Source organism: Triturus cristatus, chromosome 3_1 (assembly GCF_964204655.1).
Source record: "Triturus cristatus chromosome 3_1, aTriCri1.1, whole genome shotgun sequence".
Taxonomy (NCBI): domain Eukaryota; kingdom Metazoa; phylum Chordata; class Amphibia; order Caudata; family Salamandridae; genus Triturus; species Triturus cristatus.
Genome location: NC_140583.1, coordinates 1,065,651,169 through 1,065,668,382, shown reverse-complemented (window position 1 = coordinate 1,065,668,382; position 17,214 = coordinate 1,065,651,169). Strand labels below are relative to the sequence as shown.

The following is a 17,214-nucleotide window of genomic DNA, read 5'->3' as shown; positions in this document are numbered from 1 at the left end:
GCTGTGCGGGGCAGCTACTACTAGCTCAGCAGATAGCTGCATCCCGTTGCAATGTTTGGATTTACTAACAACTATATTTCCTTTTGTTAATAAACCCTTTCAGACTTCGATTGGCATGTGCACAGGCTTCAGTGGATAACACCCTTAAATAGTTGTTACATTTGGTCGCCCACATCGGAACACTAAGCAGAAAGTGTGTATGTAATCACCAAGGTGATTCTCGTTGCCACCATTTTGAACAAGTTGTATCTATCTTATCTCGAATAATCTTTCATATTGGGGTATACAGCAAATACAAAATGATGTGCCACATTTCTAATGGGTTAATAAACGCTCAGAGGCAGAAGAACTATATTATTCCAGGGGTTGTGATAACATGTCTTAGTAGGCAGAGTAAAACAGCAAAGACGTACATATGTAGCTTTCCTAGCTTGTCACATGTAAGACTGTGTGCTGGAGAACTATGTTCATTAGAATGCGCATACACACACATGCACGCATAGAAGCAACAAACACATGCATACAAAAGCATACACACATGTAGGTTTATAAGAAAAGATATGCAAATGTAAAAGGTGCACACACACATTCCCAAGTATGTAACTGCAAACACAGGCAGAGAGATGCATAGGTTTAGAAACACACATACAGACAACCATGCATACACACACTCACAAACATGTGCATACCCCGGCATAGGCACATACAAATGCATATATGTGCAAACATACATGTACATAAGTGCATGCACACACATACCAAAAATGAAGACACCAAGACCTGCAGAGGTATAGTATAAATATATGTCTTATTAGTTATGTACCCAGATGGATCCAGCAGCTATAATTTGCATCTCAATAAAACCTAAATGAACTGCAAAGTATCTACTACATTGGATGGTTGCCTGTGGCAATCTCAGGTCCGGAGGAGCCAGAGTCGGTGAGCTGGGCCCTATCAAAGCCGCCAAGCCCACTACGAACACTTGATCACTCCACACACCTGATGCCGGCCAAAAAGTGATCTGGGGAATAAAGCAGCTTTGGACTAAAGTGCTGAACAGTCATAGTCGGACATCATATCCCGGGCACAAAGTGTCTGTAGCTGTGCTCTAAAGTGCAGCTGAATGAGGGTCCTGCTGTATCCTGCAGGTCTGCCAAGTTGCCCCTGTTTACTACAGCTTCCAAAATGCCCTGTTGTAGGGAGTACTGTAAAATGAATCCTCTGCACTCTGCCTTGAACCACAAGGCTATTGTATTTTGCAAGTGTACTAGAAGGTCATCTGTATTTTGTGGCTGGACTGGGAGCTCCCCGGATTCTGAGGTTTTTGAAGAAACCCCTGATTAATCCAGATTTATAAGAGCCCAGCTATTTGAAGCACTCTTTATACTGTAGCTGCCTAAGACTGACTGAGTAAACTACAGCTGTACAATAAGTCTCAGCTGTGTGCCTTAACTGCTGGAGCGCCCTGTTGCAGGGGTGCAATATTTTCCTACTCTATGCCATAGCTGTGCAAGGAGTCTGCCTCATGCTATAGCTGTATAGAAGCCCTTCATGTAAGCTGTAACTGTACAGGCAGGATACTGGTAAGTTCAATTTTACATAAGGGTCTGCTTGTGCTGCAGTTTAATGAGGGTCTGCTGCGTGCTGCAACTATATGAGGAGTCTCTGATGTACGCTGCAGTTGTGTGGCAGAATGACTAATGGACAGATAGAACACAGTAATAGTTGGGCATAGATTACAACAGGCCAGTGGAACAGGAAAGAAGAACAATTATGATTGGATCGAACTGGCATGAGGGACCCTAGATGATGACCCCGACATCTATATCTGGGTTCTAGCTTCTGTGCATTCCTACTTCTTAATAATTATTTTCAAATCCACCCAACAATTATTTTTGAGTGATTACTCCTTGCCTCTTTCATATAAACCATTTGGATGAAATTGGAAATAATTTTGTTATTCTCGCAACCACAGAAAACCTAGACAAACGGTTCAATATGTTGATTCCTGTTTGTCATTAACACAATGGGTTCTAGACAATGAGCGTGTGGCACACACTCAGGTGGAAAGGAAGCAAAAAGGGGAAAGTTGGTTATGTGTTGATTTACTTCTTAACATATATAAATTGTTTCTGTGGAAGGAGTTTCTATGGACTTCGCTATAACCTCATTCGGAACCCCACAATATAACTGAAACGGTATTTTAATGTGAACTGCATCAGGAAATTGTCCAATACATATTTATGTATGCTTTTTCAGTGATTTTTAAGTGGCTAAATGCAGCCTGTAGGTAACATCGGGCACAGAATAGATTCAAGTTGTGGTTAATCATGTGAAAAAATAACCTTCTATACTGTAAGCACTGTTTTTTAGAAGAGTAGCCTCAATATACTTATTTTAACCACCCACAATTGGATAAGCTTTCTAGAACTTCACCCCAGGGAATATCCAGAATTTAAAATCTAGGTCACATAATATTGAAATATGTTAAATTTACATTCACTCGCTGGAAATAAAAATTTCGTTTCTAAAGTGTTTTATTTTTTCTAACTGATAGCCTTAAATATGCTGGGCCTGATTCGCAAAGGAAAACTTAAACTTTTGTGTGAGTTTACAATTTTTTTGTATTTACAAACTATGTGTTTAATTTTAGTAATGTTATGACTACGGAGACTCTTCACTCGTGATGGAGACTCCACACATAAAAATAAAGGATTGTCCTATCTTTTTATTTGTAGAATTCTCCACCCCGACTGCATTGGTAAAATTACTATTAGTAAGATTAAACTTGAGGTTTGTGAATACGAAAAAAATAGCTAACTTATACAAAAGTGTAAGTTTACCTTTGTGAATCAGGCCATTGTCTCTTGACCCAGAAATGTGGATAAACTTTCTAGGACTCCCGCACATATAGAAATAAAAAAAATGCATACCCCCACCCAGCCACCTGCTAGGAGGGGCATTTGCATGCCAAAGGTTTAAAAAAAACAAAAAAGACATTAAGGGCCATATGTATCAACGCATTTCCCAATAGACACAGAATGGGCAAAACCCTTTGATATATCTGGCCCTAAGCTTCTTAAGCTGTCCCTGTTGCATAGCTGAATTTAATGTATTTTACCAACCACTGCCCCTTTCGGGGATTCCTCATGGTCTTATTTATTTCATGGTATAGGGCCATTCCTGTCCAGTTATTATTCTCTCTGTGCCACACTTTGTTGCACTTCAAGTACTTGCCCCAACCTGATACATTTATTGAACAGTATTGTATTTGTAGAGCTCTACGTATTTACGCTCTGTGAGGAGGACGAATACCCTACACTGGTGTATTTTATTTCTACTGAAGGTAAGTAGTCCCCACCATTTTCATCTCTTACTATTGCTTTACACAATATTCTACACCCCACTCACACCTCCTCCAACCCTCTGACCAGAGGCACACATGGCAGCATTATTTACCCTCGAGCCTCCATGTCCATTTACATTCCTTATAGCAGCGACTTGTCTGCACCACAGTCCCTAGAAATACTTCATTGTAAGCAAACAAGCGAATGCGCAAATTATATTGGGGAGGACAGAAGGGAAGTCTCCCTACAACTAACGGATGCAAGACATACACTCAACTCTGTGGCTGCATCTCAGTAATACTATCCACATGCGAAATTCTCTAGAAGACGGGGCAAATCTCAGGAAATGTATCTGTTGAGTACCCGGAATCAACATCATACACCACCAGCAAAACAGCCTTCAACACAAAGTAGGCCAACTGGTCTTGCAAAGCTGGATGAGTCACTTTCAATGCAAGGCCACCATTCCATTGGCTAGTTAGATGGGCAAGTAGTCCTAGTGATGCTTCGGACACTGAAATAAGGTCCTCCAGGTTGGAAATCAAGAAGTCAACTGTTTAGTCGATAAGCAAGAGAGACGTCTCACATGGCTTGGGAACCAGCAGAGGGTCGGATCGGAGAATGTGTGAAGGGAAACCACTGGCCCCCAACAGGCACTGCAGCATCACTGCCCAGCTCCAGTTCCATATGACGGTAGCACTATCCACCTAATCACCAAGAACAGCAGATGTCCCAACAAGCCTCTGCACTAGCAATTGCACAGAGATCCCGAAATTCCAGCTGCATTGAACAGAGATCTCAGAAGTTCCAATCCTAGCATGAATGATGCATACAATGATTTCTTTTTTCTTAAAAAAGGCAATTTCCAATACACCTTGGCATTACGTATGAGTGGCTTCAAGAAGCTAGTCCCTTCTTTGGTCGGAGGCGGTCTCTCCTCCAGTATCCAGTTCTTTGGTCCATGGTTTCGAGTAAACATTCCAGCTGGGGGCAACCGTGTCGATTACGGCTCCATTGCCCTGGTCCCTAAAGCAGAGTCCACTACGGGCAGTGGGTACTCTACCTCTGAGACTTCACTTTGTAGCGCAGCACCAAGTAGGCCAAAAGCCTCAGGATGATAAAGAAGATGCCTAAGACCAAAAAGTCGAGGTACAGCTTGGCATCTTCCACGTCCAGTTCTTGCAGGATTTTCTCTGGATTCTGGAAGGGACAGAACTCCTCCTTGCATTCAAGGTCTTCGCGATTCATGCCGTATATGGTAAGGATGACACCTTCAAACCCATACCTGGACAAGTCAAAAAAGAGTGTTATTCAAAGAAGGGAAGAAGCAGACCAAGCTGTGAAAACCACCACTGTCGATTATTACAGGTTATTGGCCCTCTAAGGCTGCAACTACCGACCTGCAACACCTGCTTTACTTCAGAAGTTAGAGAACACACACAGCTCAGCCAGTGCACCGCACGTGATCTGAAGCTCACTTTGCTGCACCAGCACCTAGACCATGCCCTGCTCGCCATTGCCCTGCAAACATGACCAGAAGTGCCCAGGCCTACCACAGTTCAAGTAATGTCCCACAAACATGGCCTGCGGTACACAATGCTCCAGAAATGAGACCCCACACAGCTCTGCCAATAAATCTCAAACTTGACCTGCCACACCTCCTGGTACTCCAGGACTGAGACTCCCACTCAGCTTTGCCACTGAAACTCAAACTTAACATTATGGAGAAAGTCTTTTTACATAATTTAATAATCTATTGTTGCCCCTTGCTGCTTATGAGCATTTTCTGCCTGACCATGTGTACTTTTACCCATTAACCTCGACAAATATGCAAGCCCGCTGAGATTTCTCCTGTTTTATGATTGTGAAACATATGAGTTGGGCTCTAATTTCACGAGGAAATCCAGGCCTAAATTTACAGTGATTTTACTTAGCCACATAAATCCTCTATCTGTGGTTTAATAAATACAAAGTATCGCAAGCAGCACATATCACTGCCTTGATTTACTTTGCGTCAGGTAGGCGTTACATAAGTGGGACATAAGCATTCCCATGGATCCACCCATGGATTTTGATGCAAATCCAGATTTACAAAGACTTGTGAACCTGGGTTTGCACCAAAAGGGTGGGCCTACCTCACTGAAGCATAATGAGGGGAAATATCTTTCTTTCTACTTGTTAGTTCCTCTTTCCTTGCGTGCTGCATTTCATGTTGACCTCTCTGTAATGCATGCACGCTTAAAAACAAGAGAAACACTTCACTGGTGGAAAAGGAAAGTGGATCTAATATGTCCTCAGTCCAAAAGAGTCTGCTCAGAGGCATCTGCAAACCTCTTGTGTGCATGTGTGAGGAAGCTCTATCCCTAAGATATGTTCCTATGTCTTATTCTTAAAGTAAAAAAATTGTGGTGTGGATCAAAGTTGGTTAACAACAAGGTATTAAGCAATTTTCCTTTTATTTAATATGTATTTCATTCTTTATGAAGCAGCTTAACTGACTCGGAAAAGCTTTTCCTCACTGTTGGCCCTCAAGGTTCTAACACACACATAATTAAGTTGATTCCTTGGCCCTTAGCCTATAGGTGCCACTGGGGAACAACATTGTGTATTAAACCCGACAAACACCTCTGGTTTACAAATAAGATTATTTAATAAATAATTGTAGCTAACACGATATTTGTAGAGTTGTGAACTATGTCTAAACGTTGAGCTTAAAACTACTGAACATCAGAACATTATTTGCGTTATATTCACTCAAGGAGTCGTATTGAACAACAAACAGTTCTAGTGGATCTTCTGTGTCCATAGTTGTTATTTCGTCTTGTCTCACTTGTAATGAAGTTACCCTTCTGCAGAACTGTTTCAGTGTGTCTTTTGTGGTTTACTGTCATTACATTTCTTAAAAGGAGAAGCATATAGATTGGCTAAGTTGTGAGAAGATTCAGCTGAGACCATTGCTTCTTTTACTTGCCTAACTCTGATTAGAGTAACTTGAAATGGCGGTGTTGACAGTTTTGTTGTCGTACATTGTTTGGCCAGCACTAACTTTTGCATTTTCATGGTGGACGACTGAGCTCTCCTTCTCTGGTCAGTCTGCACCTTCATCACTTCTTTGCTTTTTCTCACGGAACAAAGTCTTTATCTTCTAAGGGTGAGTGATTCCTCACCTAAGGCAATCTAGATAGACGCTTTGACCAAACATTAGTTCTTAGCAATTTCCTATAGACCGTATGTGGTGTTTTGACTGTCTCAGCATCTGATACAGAGGCAGGCACAGCAGTATTTGATTTTTTAACGTTTGTATTGTTTTACAACCAAACAGCACATTGCAGCTCTACGAGCGGAGTTTCATTGAACGGATTCTATATATATATTATTGCTTATTGCGAAGTACAATTCACAGCTATATTGGTCTGTTGCGTAACGCTAGATAGAGCCATGGCAATAGTGTCTGTCAATAAGTACAGGGGAAACAAAATACAGATTTTTAATCATATCACTTACTGCCAGCGTTCCGAGGTCAACACAAATCAAAACTAGAAAAACTGTTGGGGCGGTACTGTCAGGTAAAAAGAACATTTACATCCAACAGTATATTGTAGAGACTGGGAGGGCACTCAGTGGTGTTCATCGGGGGGTGCCGCCATTCAGCTACAAGGGCGCTTCTGCCATTCCTGGTCATGACGAGTTATCATTGTTATGCTGTCGCAGCTATAGCCGCAGCTCGACATTGCCATCTACAGTTGGGCAACACTCTTATAGCATCCCGCGCATGTACAATAGTAAGACAGCGCAGTCCCAGTCTCGCCTCCCTTCAGAGAATCTCACTCTCACAGGTGGCCCAGGTAGTGTGTTCTCTCCTCCACTCTCCCAGATGAGGGCCCAAGGGACTTTTCCAGTTTATAGCTATCTGGCGCCTAGCTAACACCAGGGCCAAGTCAAGAAATCTGCTCGTCACAAGTTAGTTTTGGCTCTGGGGAAATGCCCCAGAAGGCACACAATAGATACAGCAAAATCGGATTGATCTTTGCTTTCGGAACCGTGTTTTAGTTCATGCCCTAAAAAGTTCTGTCATTCTGTTGGCTTGTGAGGACATTGTTGTAATTCTTCTGTGATTAATTTTGTAAGTACTGAATGCATTTTCTTGAACTCTGCATTATTGAAAGAGGGTCTATTGTCTGAATTAATAATGCATGCTAGATCCCTTACTGAAATAAATGTATGAAGCATTGGCAATACCACAATGTCTTATTTAGAGGACACTTCTCCAGCAATCGGAAATCTTGAATATTAGAAGATTCGAAAGTGCTCCGGGCTTGAAATGGCCGGTAGAAGCCTGGAGCTCTATCATTCCAATGTTTGCTCACAGCTGTTGCTGTGAAAAAAAGGCCTCACGGAGTCCGAGGGGATTTCAATCCCCTCGGGCTCCTTGAGACCTTTATTTTACCAATTAGAACCTTCTGTCCTCTAGGTGTGAAATGTTCTAATAGTCTTACAGGCACATGCATCAAGCACAAAACCGGTCGCAAACGGGCAGATTCTCAGAATCTGCCCCTTTGCGACCGGTATTTTTGCATTTGGGATGCATCATCCCAAATGCAAAAATCGCTATTTAAGGAATCTCAAAATAGCGATTCCTTAAATAGCGATTGCATTTAAGGAATCCCTAATTGAGATTCCTTAAATGCAATGCATTACAGTTTTTAAAATAGCGATTTCGCTAATAGCGTGAGCAAATTACCATGAAGCTGGACTTCATGGTAATTTGCTAAAACTTAGAAAAATGCACTTATTTGCATTTTTCTAAGTTTCATGTTGCGCACACACATGCCCTTAGAGCATGTGTGTATGCAACATATGTGCAGAGTTAACATACATGGGTGCAATAGGGTGTCATTTTGACACCCTTGCACCATCGAAATTGCGGGAGCAATTTGCGAGTACCTACTGGTACTCGCAAATTGCTCCCGCAATCTCCAATTCATTCCTATGGGCCTGGAGGCCCATAGGAATGAATGGGAAGACATTCCTTAATTGCGACTCGCAATTTGCTAGTTGCAATTAAGGAATTTGTGGGAATCGCTATTTCTTTACCGATTCCTACATGCATAGGGTTTTGCTATTCCTTAATTGCGATTCCTTAATAATCGCAATTAAGGAATCGCAAAACCCTATGATGATGCATGTGCCTGTTAGAGCCCTCCGTAGCGGGCTATACCAGTCGTTAAAGTTCCGCTTTGGCTCGGGACTTTAATGCTGGAGCTGGCCTTTAACAGTCGGTAGAGTCCGCTACGGTGGGCTCTAATGCTATATTATATATACAGATTAACAAATAATGTTCTAATTATAGATGCACATACAAATCTGTTGCTATAATGATACATTTTGCTGGAATATATGCCTTTCCCATGCTTAGGCAGAGGTGACGGGAAGGCATGACATCATCCAACAAATCATCTGAGAGGCTTATTTCCACTACATCAGTGAAGAGATGTACTCCGCTGCCCTGGTGGAGGACATGTCACCACATTTAGTGAGCTCTGCCAGGCACAGTCAGACTCACATGTCCGCCACTCAAATTAATTTTATATTTCCCTATACTTATTTCACCACTAATCCTGTTTGGCTTCCGTGGTAGCGTACTACTGACCGAAAAGTGCTTGGACACCTCAACAGGGGAGTCATCAAAGTCAATGTCAAACCATTGCGGTAGCGGAGCTTGGGGTAGGTCATTCGACAGCCACGCACTCCACGATTAGTGGCCTGACGCCAATGGGTGTCCCTCCGCTACCGGCTGCTGGGGTGTGGTAATTCCCCTCTTATGTTCGCTCTATTAACTTTGGCGGTATACACTTTTGTGATTATTGTGGGGTATGGTTTCTAATACTTGCCACTTTACCAGCCCACCCCTTGAGTAGCCAAGAAAATTGGTCCTGATGAATTGCCGTGATCTTTTTTGACATTTGATAGGCAAGAAACATGTTGATTTTCAAGTAATCTTTTAGTGCTAGTGTGGACCATCATATCCACTTCTAGCCACTTTTTGGTTTTACTTATAACAATGGAACACAGATATTAAATTTGGCTTGGCTTTCCTTTAGTTATTTTTAAATCACTTCACACCAAACTATTCAATCTATCACATTTACACTGCACCTCACTCGTCACATCAGCAAAACAATTGACTCTGGCAATGACCCACCCTGCGGGGCCCATTGGGCACTGCAGTGCCAGCCCCAGGAGCTGCCCGATGATGAAGCATGACGCCCATTTGGATGTGTGAAGGCCCTTGCTCCTGAGAGATGAGATCCTCCAAACTGACCCCTCCAGGTCCTCCCGACCGTTATCCCCCTTCTTTTCTACAAGGCACTGCATACCTTTTGTTTGACATTACCTGTTGGGGGCATGTATGCTGGACCTTCAATCCCCTCTGTCCCTCCTTTTTATAGGCCTCGTCAGTGGTACCAAGTTCTATATAAATGCAAACCCCTCCCTCTTCTAGCCCTCTTCAATCCCACAACTATCCTTTTTCAATCCAAATAACAGACGCACATGTCCACAGCTCGAATTAATGTCATATTTCACTATATTAATTCACCCCTAATGCTTTTTGGGTTCCGGAGTAGCGTGCTACTCGCCAAAAAGTGCTTCCATGCCTTATCAGGGGTAGAAAGCGCTAAATAAATACACTTACAATTACAATCTCTACTACTCTGAAAACACACAGCTCTTCCAATGCACCTCTACCCAGACAAGCTCACAAATCGCAAACACATATGTACGATGGAGCGACACAAGTTTAGCCAGCCTGTATCCACCATACCTTGCAGGCTTCTGCTACTCAGTACTCACCTGACATATGACACATATGAGCTCCATTGCAAGTACGTGGGGATGGTCTTAAAACTGACGAAAAAGCCAGAAAAAAGCAGGACTGGAATGGCAGTCACTGGTCCCACAAAAGTTGCCACCTGTAAAACAAACAAAAAAATCATTGATGGCGATCCACCAAAATGACTGGGATATCAGAAGAGACCTCATGCAGTGCTTGTGATGACACAGGAGTCGCCTCTTCAGCAGACTACTGTCTGCAACTAGCGAATTAGGTGAAGGCCAAGAGTGAAAACACTGTTACTTTACCTTTCTGCTGCTACCTTGATAGCCAGAGACCAGGAGTTGCATTTTCACAGCACAGAATACCACACAGCAAGCTAACAAGGGCTGCTACTATATCTAATTGTTGTCTAAGAACACTTTGCTGTATGCAGACACTCCACCCTCACATTGTGTCCTGTATGCTTACAAGGTGCCCTGTGTATCTATACTGTGCATCACTGTGCCATGCATCCCTAAACATCCCTGCATGCGTGCACAGTTCCCTGCATCCTTACAATGTTTCCTTCCATCATTCATAGCGCCTCCATCCCGACACTACGGTCTGCAATACTACAATGTAACCTGCATCCTTAACCTTTTAGTTGCATCCCGATTTGAGCCCTATTCACAAAGGTAGATTTACACTTGTCGATTTACTCAACTGTAAATCTACCACTGCACCTTGTGGTATCTTTACACATTTTTGCTCATAAATATTAATGTATTTGATTATAAAAAATAAATTGGATATAAATTTCGAAATCAAAATTATTGATTTATTTAATATTATTTCCTGTGTGGTGTTCTTTTAAGTCCCTGTCTCTATTATTTTCCATGGGACTGTATTGCAGTGCCGGTGAGTGGCCATATGTGGTGCTGGACTTACTCCAATGCTGGGCTGGAGTACATTTGAAACAGTTTTTAGTCATTTTTGGCTGTAGTAACTTCAGAAGTGCTGTTTGTGAATAGCAATAGGCTTACTCTTTTGGGGCGGCGGGGTTTATTTGCATGTCCATCCCTGAACACGTGCCGACTCTTCCCTCAGCCCCTCCTTACTCCTCTCTAATCTCCCCCAGTTTAGTAGTATTTCCTATTCTCCAGCATCCCCCATGTTGTATACTAAAATGTATATCTACATCTGTGGAGACCTCTGCAACAAAAGCGGAAAATTCTGCATGGAAGAGATGGGACAGGTGGAGATCGGCATGCATAGGTTTGTGAACAGCATTTGTAGTACATGAGTAATGCTATTGTAGCACTACTAAACATACTACAAAGGGCAGTTTGTGAGTAGATCCATTGTGTCCTGCAACTATACACCTTACCTTACATCCATACACCATGCCCTCCATTCTTGCAACATGCGCTGTCTACCTACACTGTGCCTTAAATACGCAAACTGTTCCCTGCATATTTAGAATGTGTCCTGTATACTTACATTGTACCGCACACCTACACAGTTCCCGGCATCCTTATAATGTGTCCTGTATACTTACATTGTACCCCACACACCTACAATGTGCCCTGCATCCTTATAATGGGTCCTGTATACTTACATTGTACCACCTACACTCTACCCTGAAACCTTATAATATGTCCGGTATACTTTGCATTGCACCCCACACACCTACACTGTGCCCTGCATCTTTATAATGTGTCCTGTATACTTACATTGTACCCCACACATATACACTGTGCCCTGCATGCCTAGACTTTGCCCTGCATCCCTACAATGTGCTTCTTTACCTACACTGTGCCCTCGATAGCACCACTGTGTCCTATGTCCCTAGACCATCCATGCAAATCTATACAGTGATTTGTATCCTGCACAGAGCCGGTTTTCTTTACACTGTGTCCTGATCACTACAAGCAAGGTGCATTCCTGCAATATGTCCTGCATGCCTATACTGTTTGTTACCCGTATCTCTATGGTGTGGCCTTGCTGTCTAGATTATGGCATGCATCTTTACACCGTACCGTGCACGTCCGTAGAGCACTCTTCATCTCTACAGTGTGCCTTGCACGTCCGTAGAGTACTCTTCATCTCTACACTGTGCCTTGCACGCCCCTAGAGCACCCTTCATCTCTACACTGTGCCATGCACGTCCGTAGAGCACTCTTCATCTCTACACTGTGCCATGCACATTCGTAGAGCACTCTTCATCTCTACATTGGGCCTTGCACGTCTGTAGAGCACTCTTCATCTCTACACTGTGCCTTGCACGTCCATAGACTACTCATCTCCACACTGTGCCTTGCACGGCCGTAGAGCACTTTTCATCTCTACACTGTGCCTTTAACACCCGTAGAGCACTCTTCATCTCTACACTGGGCCTTGCACGTCCGTAGAGCACTCGTCATCTCTACACTGTGCCTTGCACGTCCGTAGACTACTCATCTCCACACTGTGCCTTGCACGGCCGTAGAGCACTTTTCATCTCAACACTGTGCCTTGCACTTCCTTAGAGCACTCTTGATTTGATTTGATTTGATTTGATTAGATTTTTCCTATACTGCGATATTAACTTAGGGTCCGATTACAATCTTGGAGGATGGGATACTCCGTCACAAACGTGACGGATATCCTTTACGCTGTATTACAAGCGCCATAGGGATATAATGGAATTGTAATTTGGTGAACGGGATATCTATTACTTTGTCCACCAAGATCGTAATCAGGCCCTTAATGTTGAATTTCGACCTAGTAGCCCCTTGTTTTTATTAGGAATCTTTTTATAGTGCCATTACAGCATTTTCTGAATGTCTGGCAATGCCACAGTAAACATTACTGGAACACTGAATACCTTGTGCTGACAAAATCCCTTATCTACAATTCTCAAGCCAGGCCCTACAGAAGCCTACTACCTGATTGATGACCAGCAAGGGAAGAGCAATTCAATCAATCAATCGGTAGATTTGTAGCGAGCTACTTGTCACCCATGAGGGTATCCAGGCGCTGCTCCTGTAAAGCGATTCTCACTCTGTCCCTTTTTCTTGTCCCATTGAACTCTCTGGCTTCATAAATTGATGTACTCCATTTCCAAAGCACTCTCTTACATAGGTCTGCCATGTTTAAAAAAACAGAGATGCTATGAGGCCTGTATTCTTCCCACTACACTGCACATGAGACACTTCCTCTGCTCCCTTCAAATGTGGATCCTCCATTGCAAGCTGAAGACGGTACAGGATACAGCAGAAGCACAGCCAAGGAGGAGATGAGACATCACTGTGAGACAGGCCTTGTGACTCGGTATCTACCTCTCTAAACATGAAACTGGGGAATCCCTCCAAGCAGCCAATAAAGAAGTTAGCTTTTAGTATGGCATCCACATACAAAAGACTTTAGGTAAAGTCTCCATTGCACATTTAAACATAATTTACATTGGCTATAAATTATCTTCATTGATCTTTTATTAGTGTTCTTATATTTTAGGGTGTGTGTGTGTCTGTGTGTGTATAGGTGACTTTAGGTGAAATGATTTCTCAGTAATGGTATTCAATGAAATCAGTTGTCCATGAAATCACATACAATCGACGGACAGTGGTACTGCATCTTTTTATCTGCTGTCACTGTCTGCGGAGATATCTGACCCGAACTGCAGAAGCTTTTTATATCTCTATATCGTCTCGGCGAGCGTCACTAATCACGGTTAGTGACACTGCAGGCTTATTTCAGTTCACATTGTCTGTGAGGGTGTGTATCACGTCAGAGTGCAACTGCTGCAGCTGTTCTCTGTGCCATCTCGGAAAGGTCATCTAGTTGGGGACATTAATACTGCAGTCTTACACTTGCATTTACATTTGCAAGGGAGTATCTATATTTATAGTGCAACTGCCGCAGCCTTGCTTCTGTATATTATTGCAATCAGTGCTTAATTTGTGAAAGAAAGAGTGCCACTGCCCAAGGCTTTGGTCAGAAGTCGGCGGCTAGTGCAATTCAACATTGGTGTGCCGAATACCAAGACCGGTGGTCTTTAATTCACTATCAAACACTCTCTGCCCTTTTTCTCGCACTTGCTGTTTCCTGCTTTCTGTAAGTGATTGTTTGCTGTCTTTTTCTTCCTCTGTCTTTCCGATCTGTGTGTTTTTCTCTTTCTTGTACTCTGTAAATATCTTATGCAGGAAAAATAAGTGCCGGACCCCAAAAATAAGTGCCGGTGCCCCCCACCGGCAACAACCGGCTCAAATTGAGCACTGACCGCAGCAAATGCATCTAGTTAAGGACACTCTTACCTTACATTCATATATAAGTCTATGATGATATTTGTCGCGGAGTTGCTGACAGTGAACTGCAGGCTTATATCTGTGCTTTATGTCTGCTGGCATATCTGTTACTTGTGATTGGAACCGCAGCAAACTGTGCGTCAGAGTGCAGCTACAGCTGAATTTCTTCTCCGTATATTCGCAGAAAAAGCATCTCAATATTGACATTGATATGGCCATCTTACATTTGCATTTTAGTTGTGAGGGTGTTTGTACAGTCCTAGTTGTACAGCAGCAGTCCTTCACATGTATGTAACTGACATGCAGTTGTCGAATGTAAACTCCTGCCCCACATCTGCATTTAATGTCAGTGGGGATATTTGCTTCTTGCAAATGAGCAGGTAGCAGCTTTTCTTGTTCATATAAATGCAGTGAGGGCACCTGGCTGCTGACAGTGGTACTACAGGCTTTAGGGCCTGATTTATATTTCTGCGAACGGGTTACTCCGTCACAACGGTGATGGATATCCCATTCGCTGAAATATACATTTCATTATATCTTATAGGATTTATATTTTGGTGGATGGGATATCTGTCACCATTGTGATGGAGTAACTTGTCCGTTAAAATATAAATCAGGCCCTTAGTTTCCATGTAATATCTGAGGACATGTCCTCAGGGGATTTACATATGTTCTTCTGATAGTGTCTGTGTGGAATCTACTTGATGACTGGTTGTTGTCCGATGTGATGCCACTAGTAATGTCATTGATTATATTATCTGTGATGTCATTTGTGAAGTCAAGAGCAGTTAGGAGGGGTAGAATAGCTAATCATGACTGGGGAACGTATGGCCAGATTTAAATTTCGGCGGACGGGTTACTCCATCTCAACAGTGATGGACATCCCGTCCGCCGAAATATAAATCCAATAGGATATTACGGGGTTTACATTTCGGCAGATGGGATATCCGTCATCGTTGTGATGGAGTAACATGTCCACCGAAATCTAACTCAGGCCCTTAGTGTCTTTAGTTTTTTAAATGAAGCTATATAGCCTTCTCACCCGTACTTGGAACGCGCGTCTGTTGTTGTTAAAAGGGGAGTACTAGTTGGTTGAAAAAGATGCCATAGAGTAAAAATAAACACATGAAAGAGAGGAAGGCAAATGGTGAATCCTAGGATATGGAAACATCCTCACCAGGCAGAAGCGGATGTACTGCTGCGACACAATTAGCAGATTGAGTGCAAATGGAAGGACTTGACCACAAAATCGGCGACTGGAGCTGCTGCCCGCCAAATTTCCATACTGAAGTGCACACACTCTGCCTAATGAATGAACTCTCGAGGAATTCTATTATGTTTGCGTCTTGTCTTGAATATTTTTTTTTTTACTTGATTAGCTTGCATTTTATTTTCAGCTAGTCCCTCCTGCCTTTTTAACCCCTTGTAACGGCAGCTGAGCTAGTTTAACCAGTTTTAGGGGTCACAGCATGATACTCTGACCTTGAGTTACATATATGTCTATGAATTTAACTCTCGGTTTGGGCATTATCTAGCTCCCTGTGAAATTGTAATTACTCTTGCAACATTTATAGACTTTACAAAAACATTCTGGATTCATGAGATTTTGCATTATGCAATTTTTAGTTGGAAGAGCGCAGTTTCGCACTCCCTGGTTATAGCACGATGGGCTCACCCCACCATACAGTAACAATATTATTTTGACTTTGCAAAGGGCATACATTGGGTTTCAGCCCGGTTTACCGTCATAATATGCTGGGTTTTTTTGGCTTCTGAATAATCCATGAGTCTCCCCCAGGGTTGAAGTTATAAAATGCTGGATCATGTACATGGCTTCAAACTTTTTGCCACTGGAGCCAGTGGCCTCAGAGTAAACTATTGTAGGTGCCAATCCTTATTGTTAGAAGACCCATTTTTCTGATGAGAAATAAAAAATAATTAACTGCACAAATAAAGGTGAAGTAATTGTGTGCATCACAAAACAAACAAATAGATCTGTTGCATTTATATGCAGACTACTTTGCTGAATTTAAATTACCTGAGGTCCACTCTCACCCCATCTACGCACTTACCTAAAGTCCACTCTCTTACCCCTATTTATACGCTTACCCTATCAATACACTCATTTAACGTCCACTCTCACCCCTATCTATACACTTACCTAAAGGCCACTCTCTTACTCCTAGCTCTACACTTACTCAAGTCCACACTCTCACCCCATCTTTACACTTACCTAAAGTCCACTCTCACCCCATCTATACATTTACATAAGTTTGCTCTCACCCCTATCTATACAATTACATAAAGTCCACTCTCTCACCCCTATCTAAATACCTACCTAAAGTCCTCTCTCACCCCTATCTATACACTTACCTAAAGTTTACTCTCACCCCTATCGAAACACTTACCTAAAGTTGAACAGAAACATGCCGCTTTAAGAATCAACATTTAAGAATTGAATGGTAACGTGTCCTCCGTGATGTTACTCTATGGTCTCTCTTTACGCCCTTATGCTTTTTTTTGGGTAAGGTTAGTTATAGGACAATGACCAGTTGCCTACTTCAGAGTAGAAAGAAAGTTATGCATGAGAATCGTCTCGTACTGTGAATGTAAATATATGCATTTCTCCAAGTAATATTCATGAAAGTCAGATGTTTACATTTCTCAGCAAATGTGTGACTTCCTGTAAATATCCGCAGTTTTTTCCCGTGAAAATTATGTCTTCACTGTCCAGTAGAAGTAGATTGTCAAGGTTTATAGTTATAAT

General features: G+C 42.5%; 1 protein-coding gene across 1 annotated transcript in view; it reads right to left on the bottom strand.

Moving 5' to 3' along the window:
- Positions 1 to 789: 789 nt before the first annotated feature.
- The window catches only part of ABCG4 (ATP binding cassette subfamily G member 4), a 197,376-nt gene continuing 180,951 nt past the window's right edge, over positions 790 to 17,214 (bottom strand). The window contains exons 15-16 of the mRNA XM_085645910.1: positions 10,200 to 10,318; positions 790 to 4,632 (exon numbers count right to left, since the gene is read on the bottom strand). Coding sequence (XP_085502036.1) covers positions 4,407 to 4,632; positions 10,200 to 10,318 — 345 coding nt within the window. The 3' untranslated portion in view covers positions 790 to 4,406. The remainder of the gene's footprint in view (positions 4,633 to 10,199; positions 10,319 to 17,214) is intronic.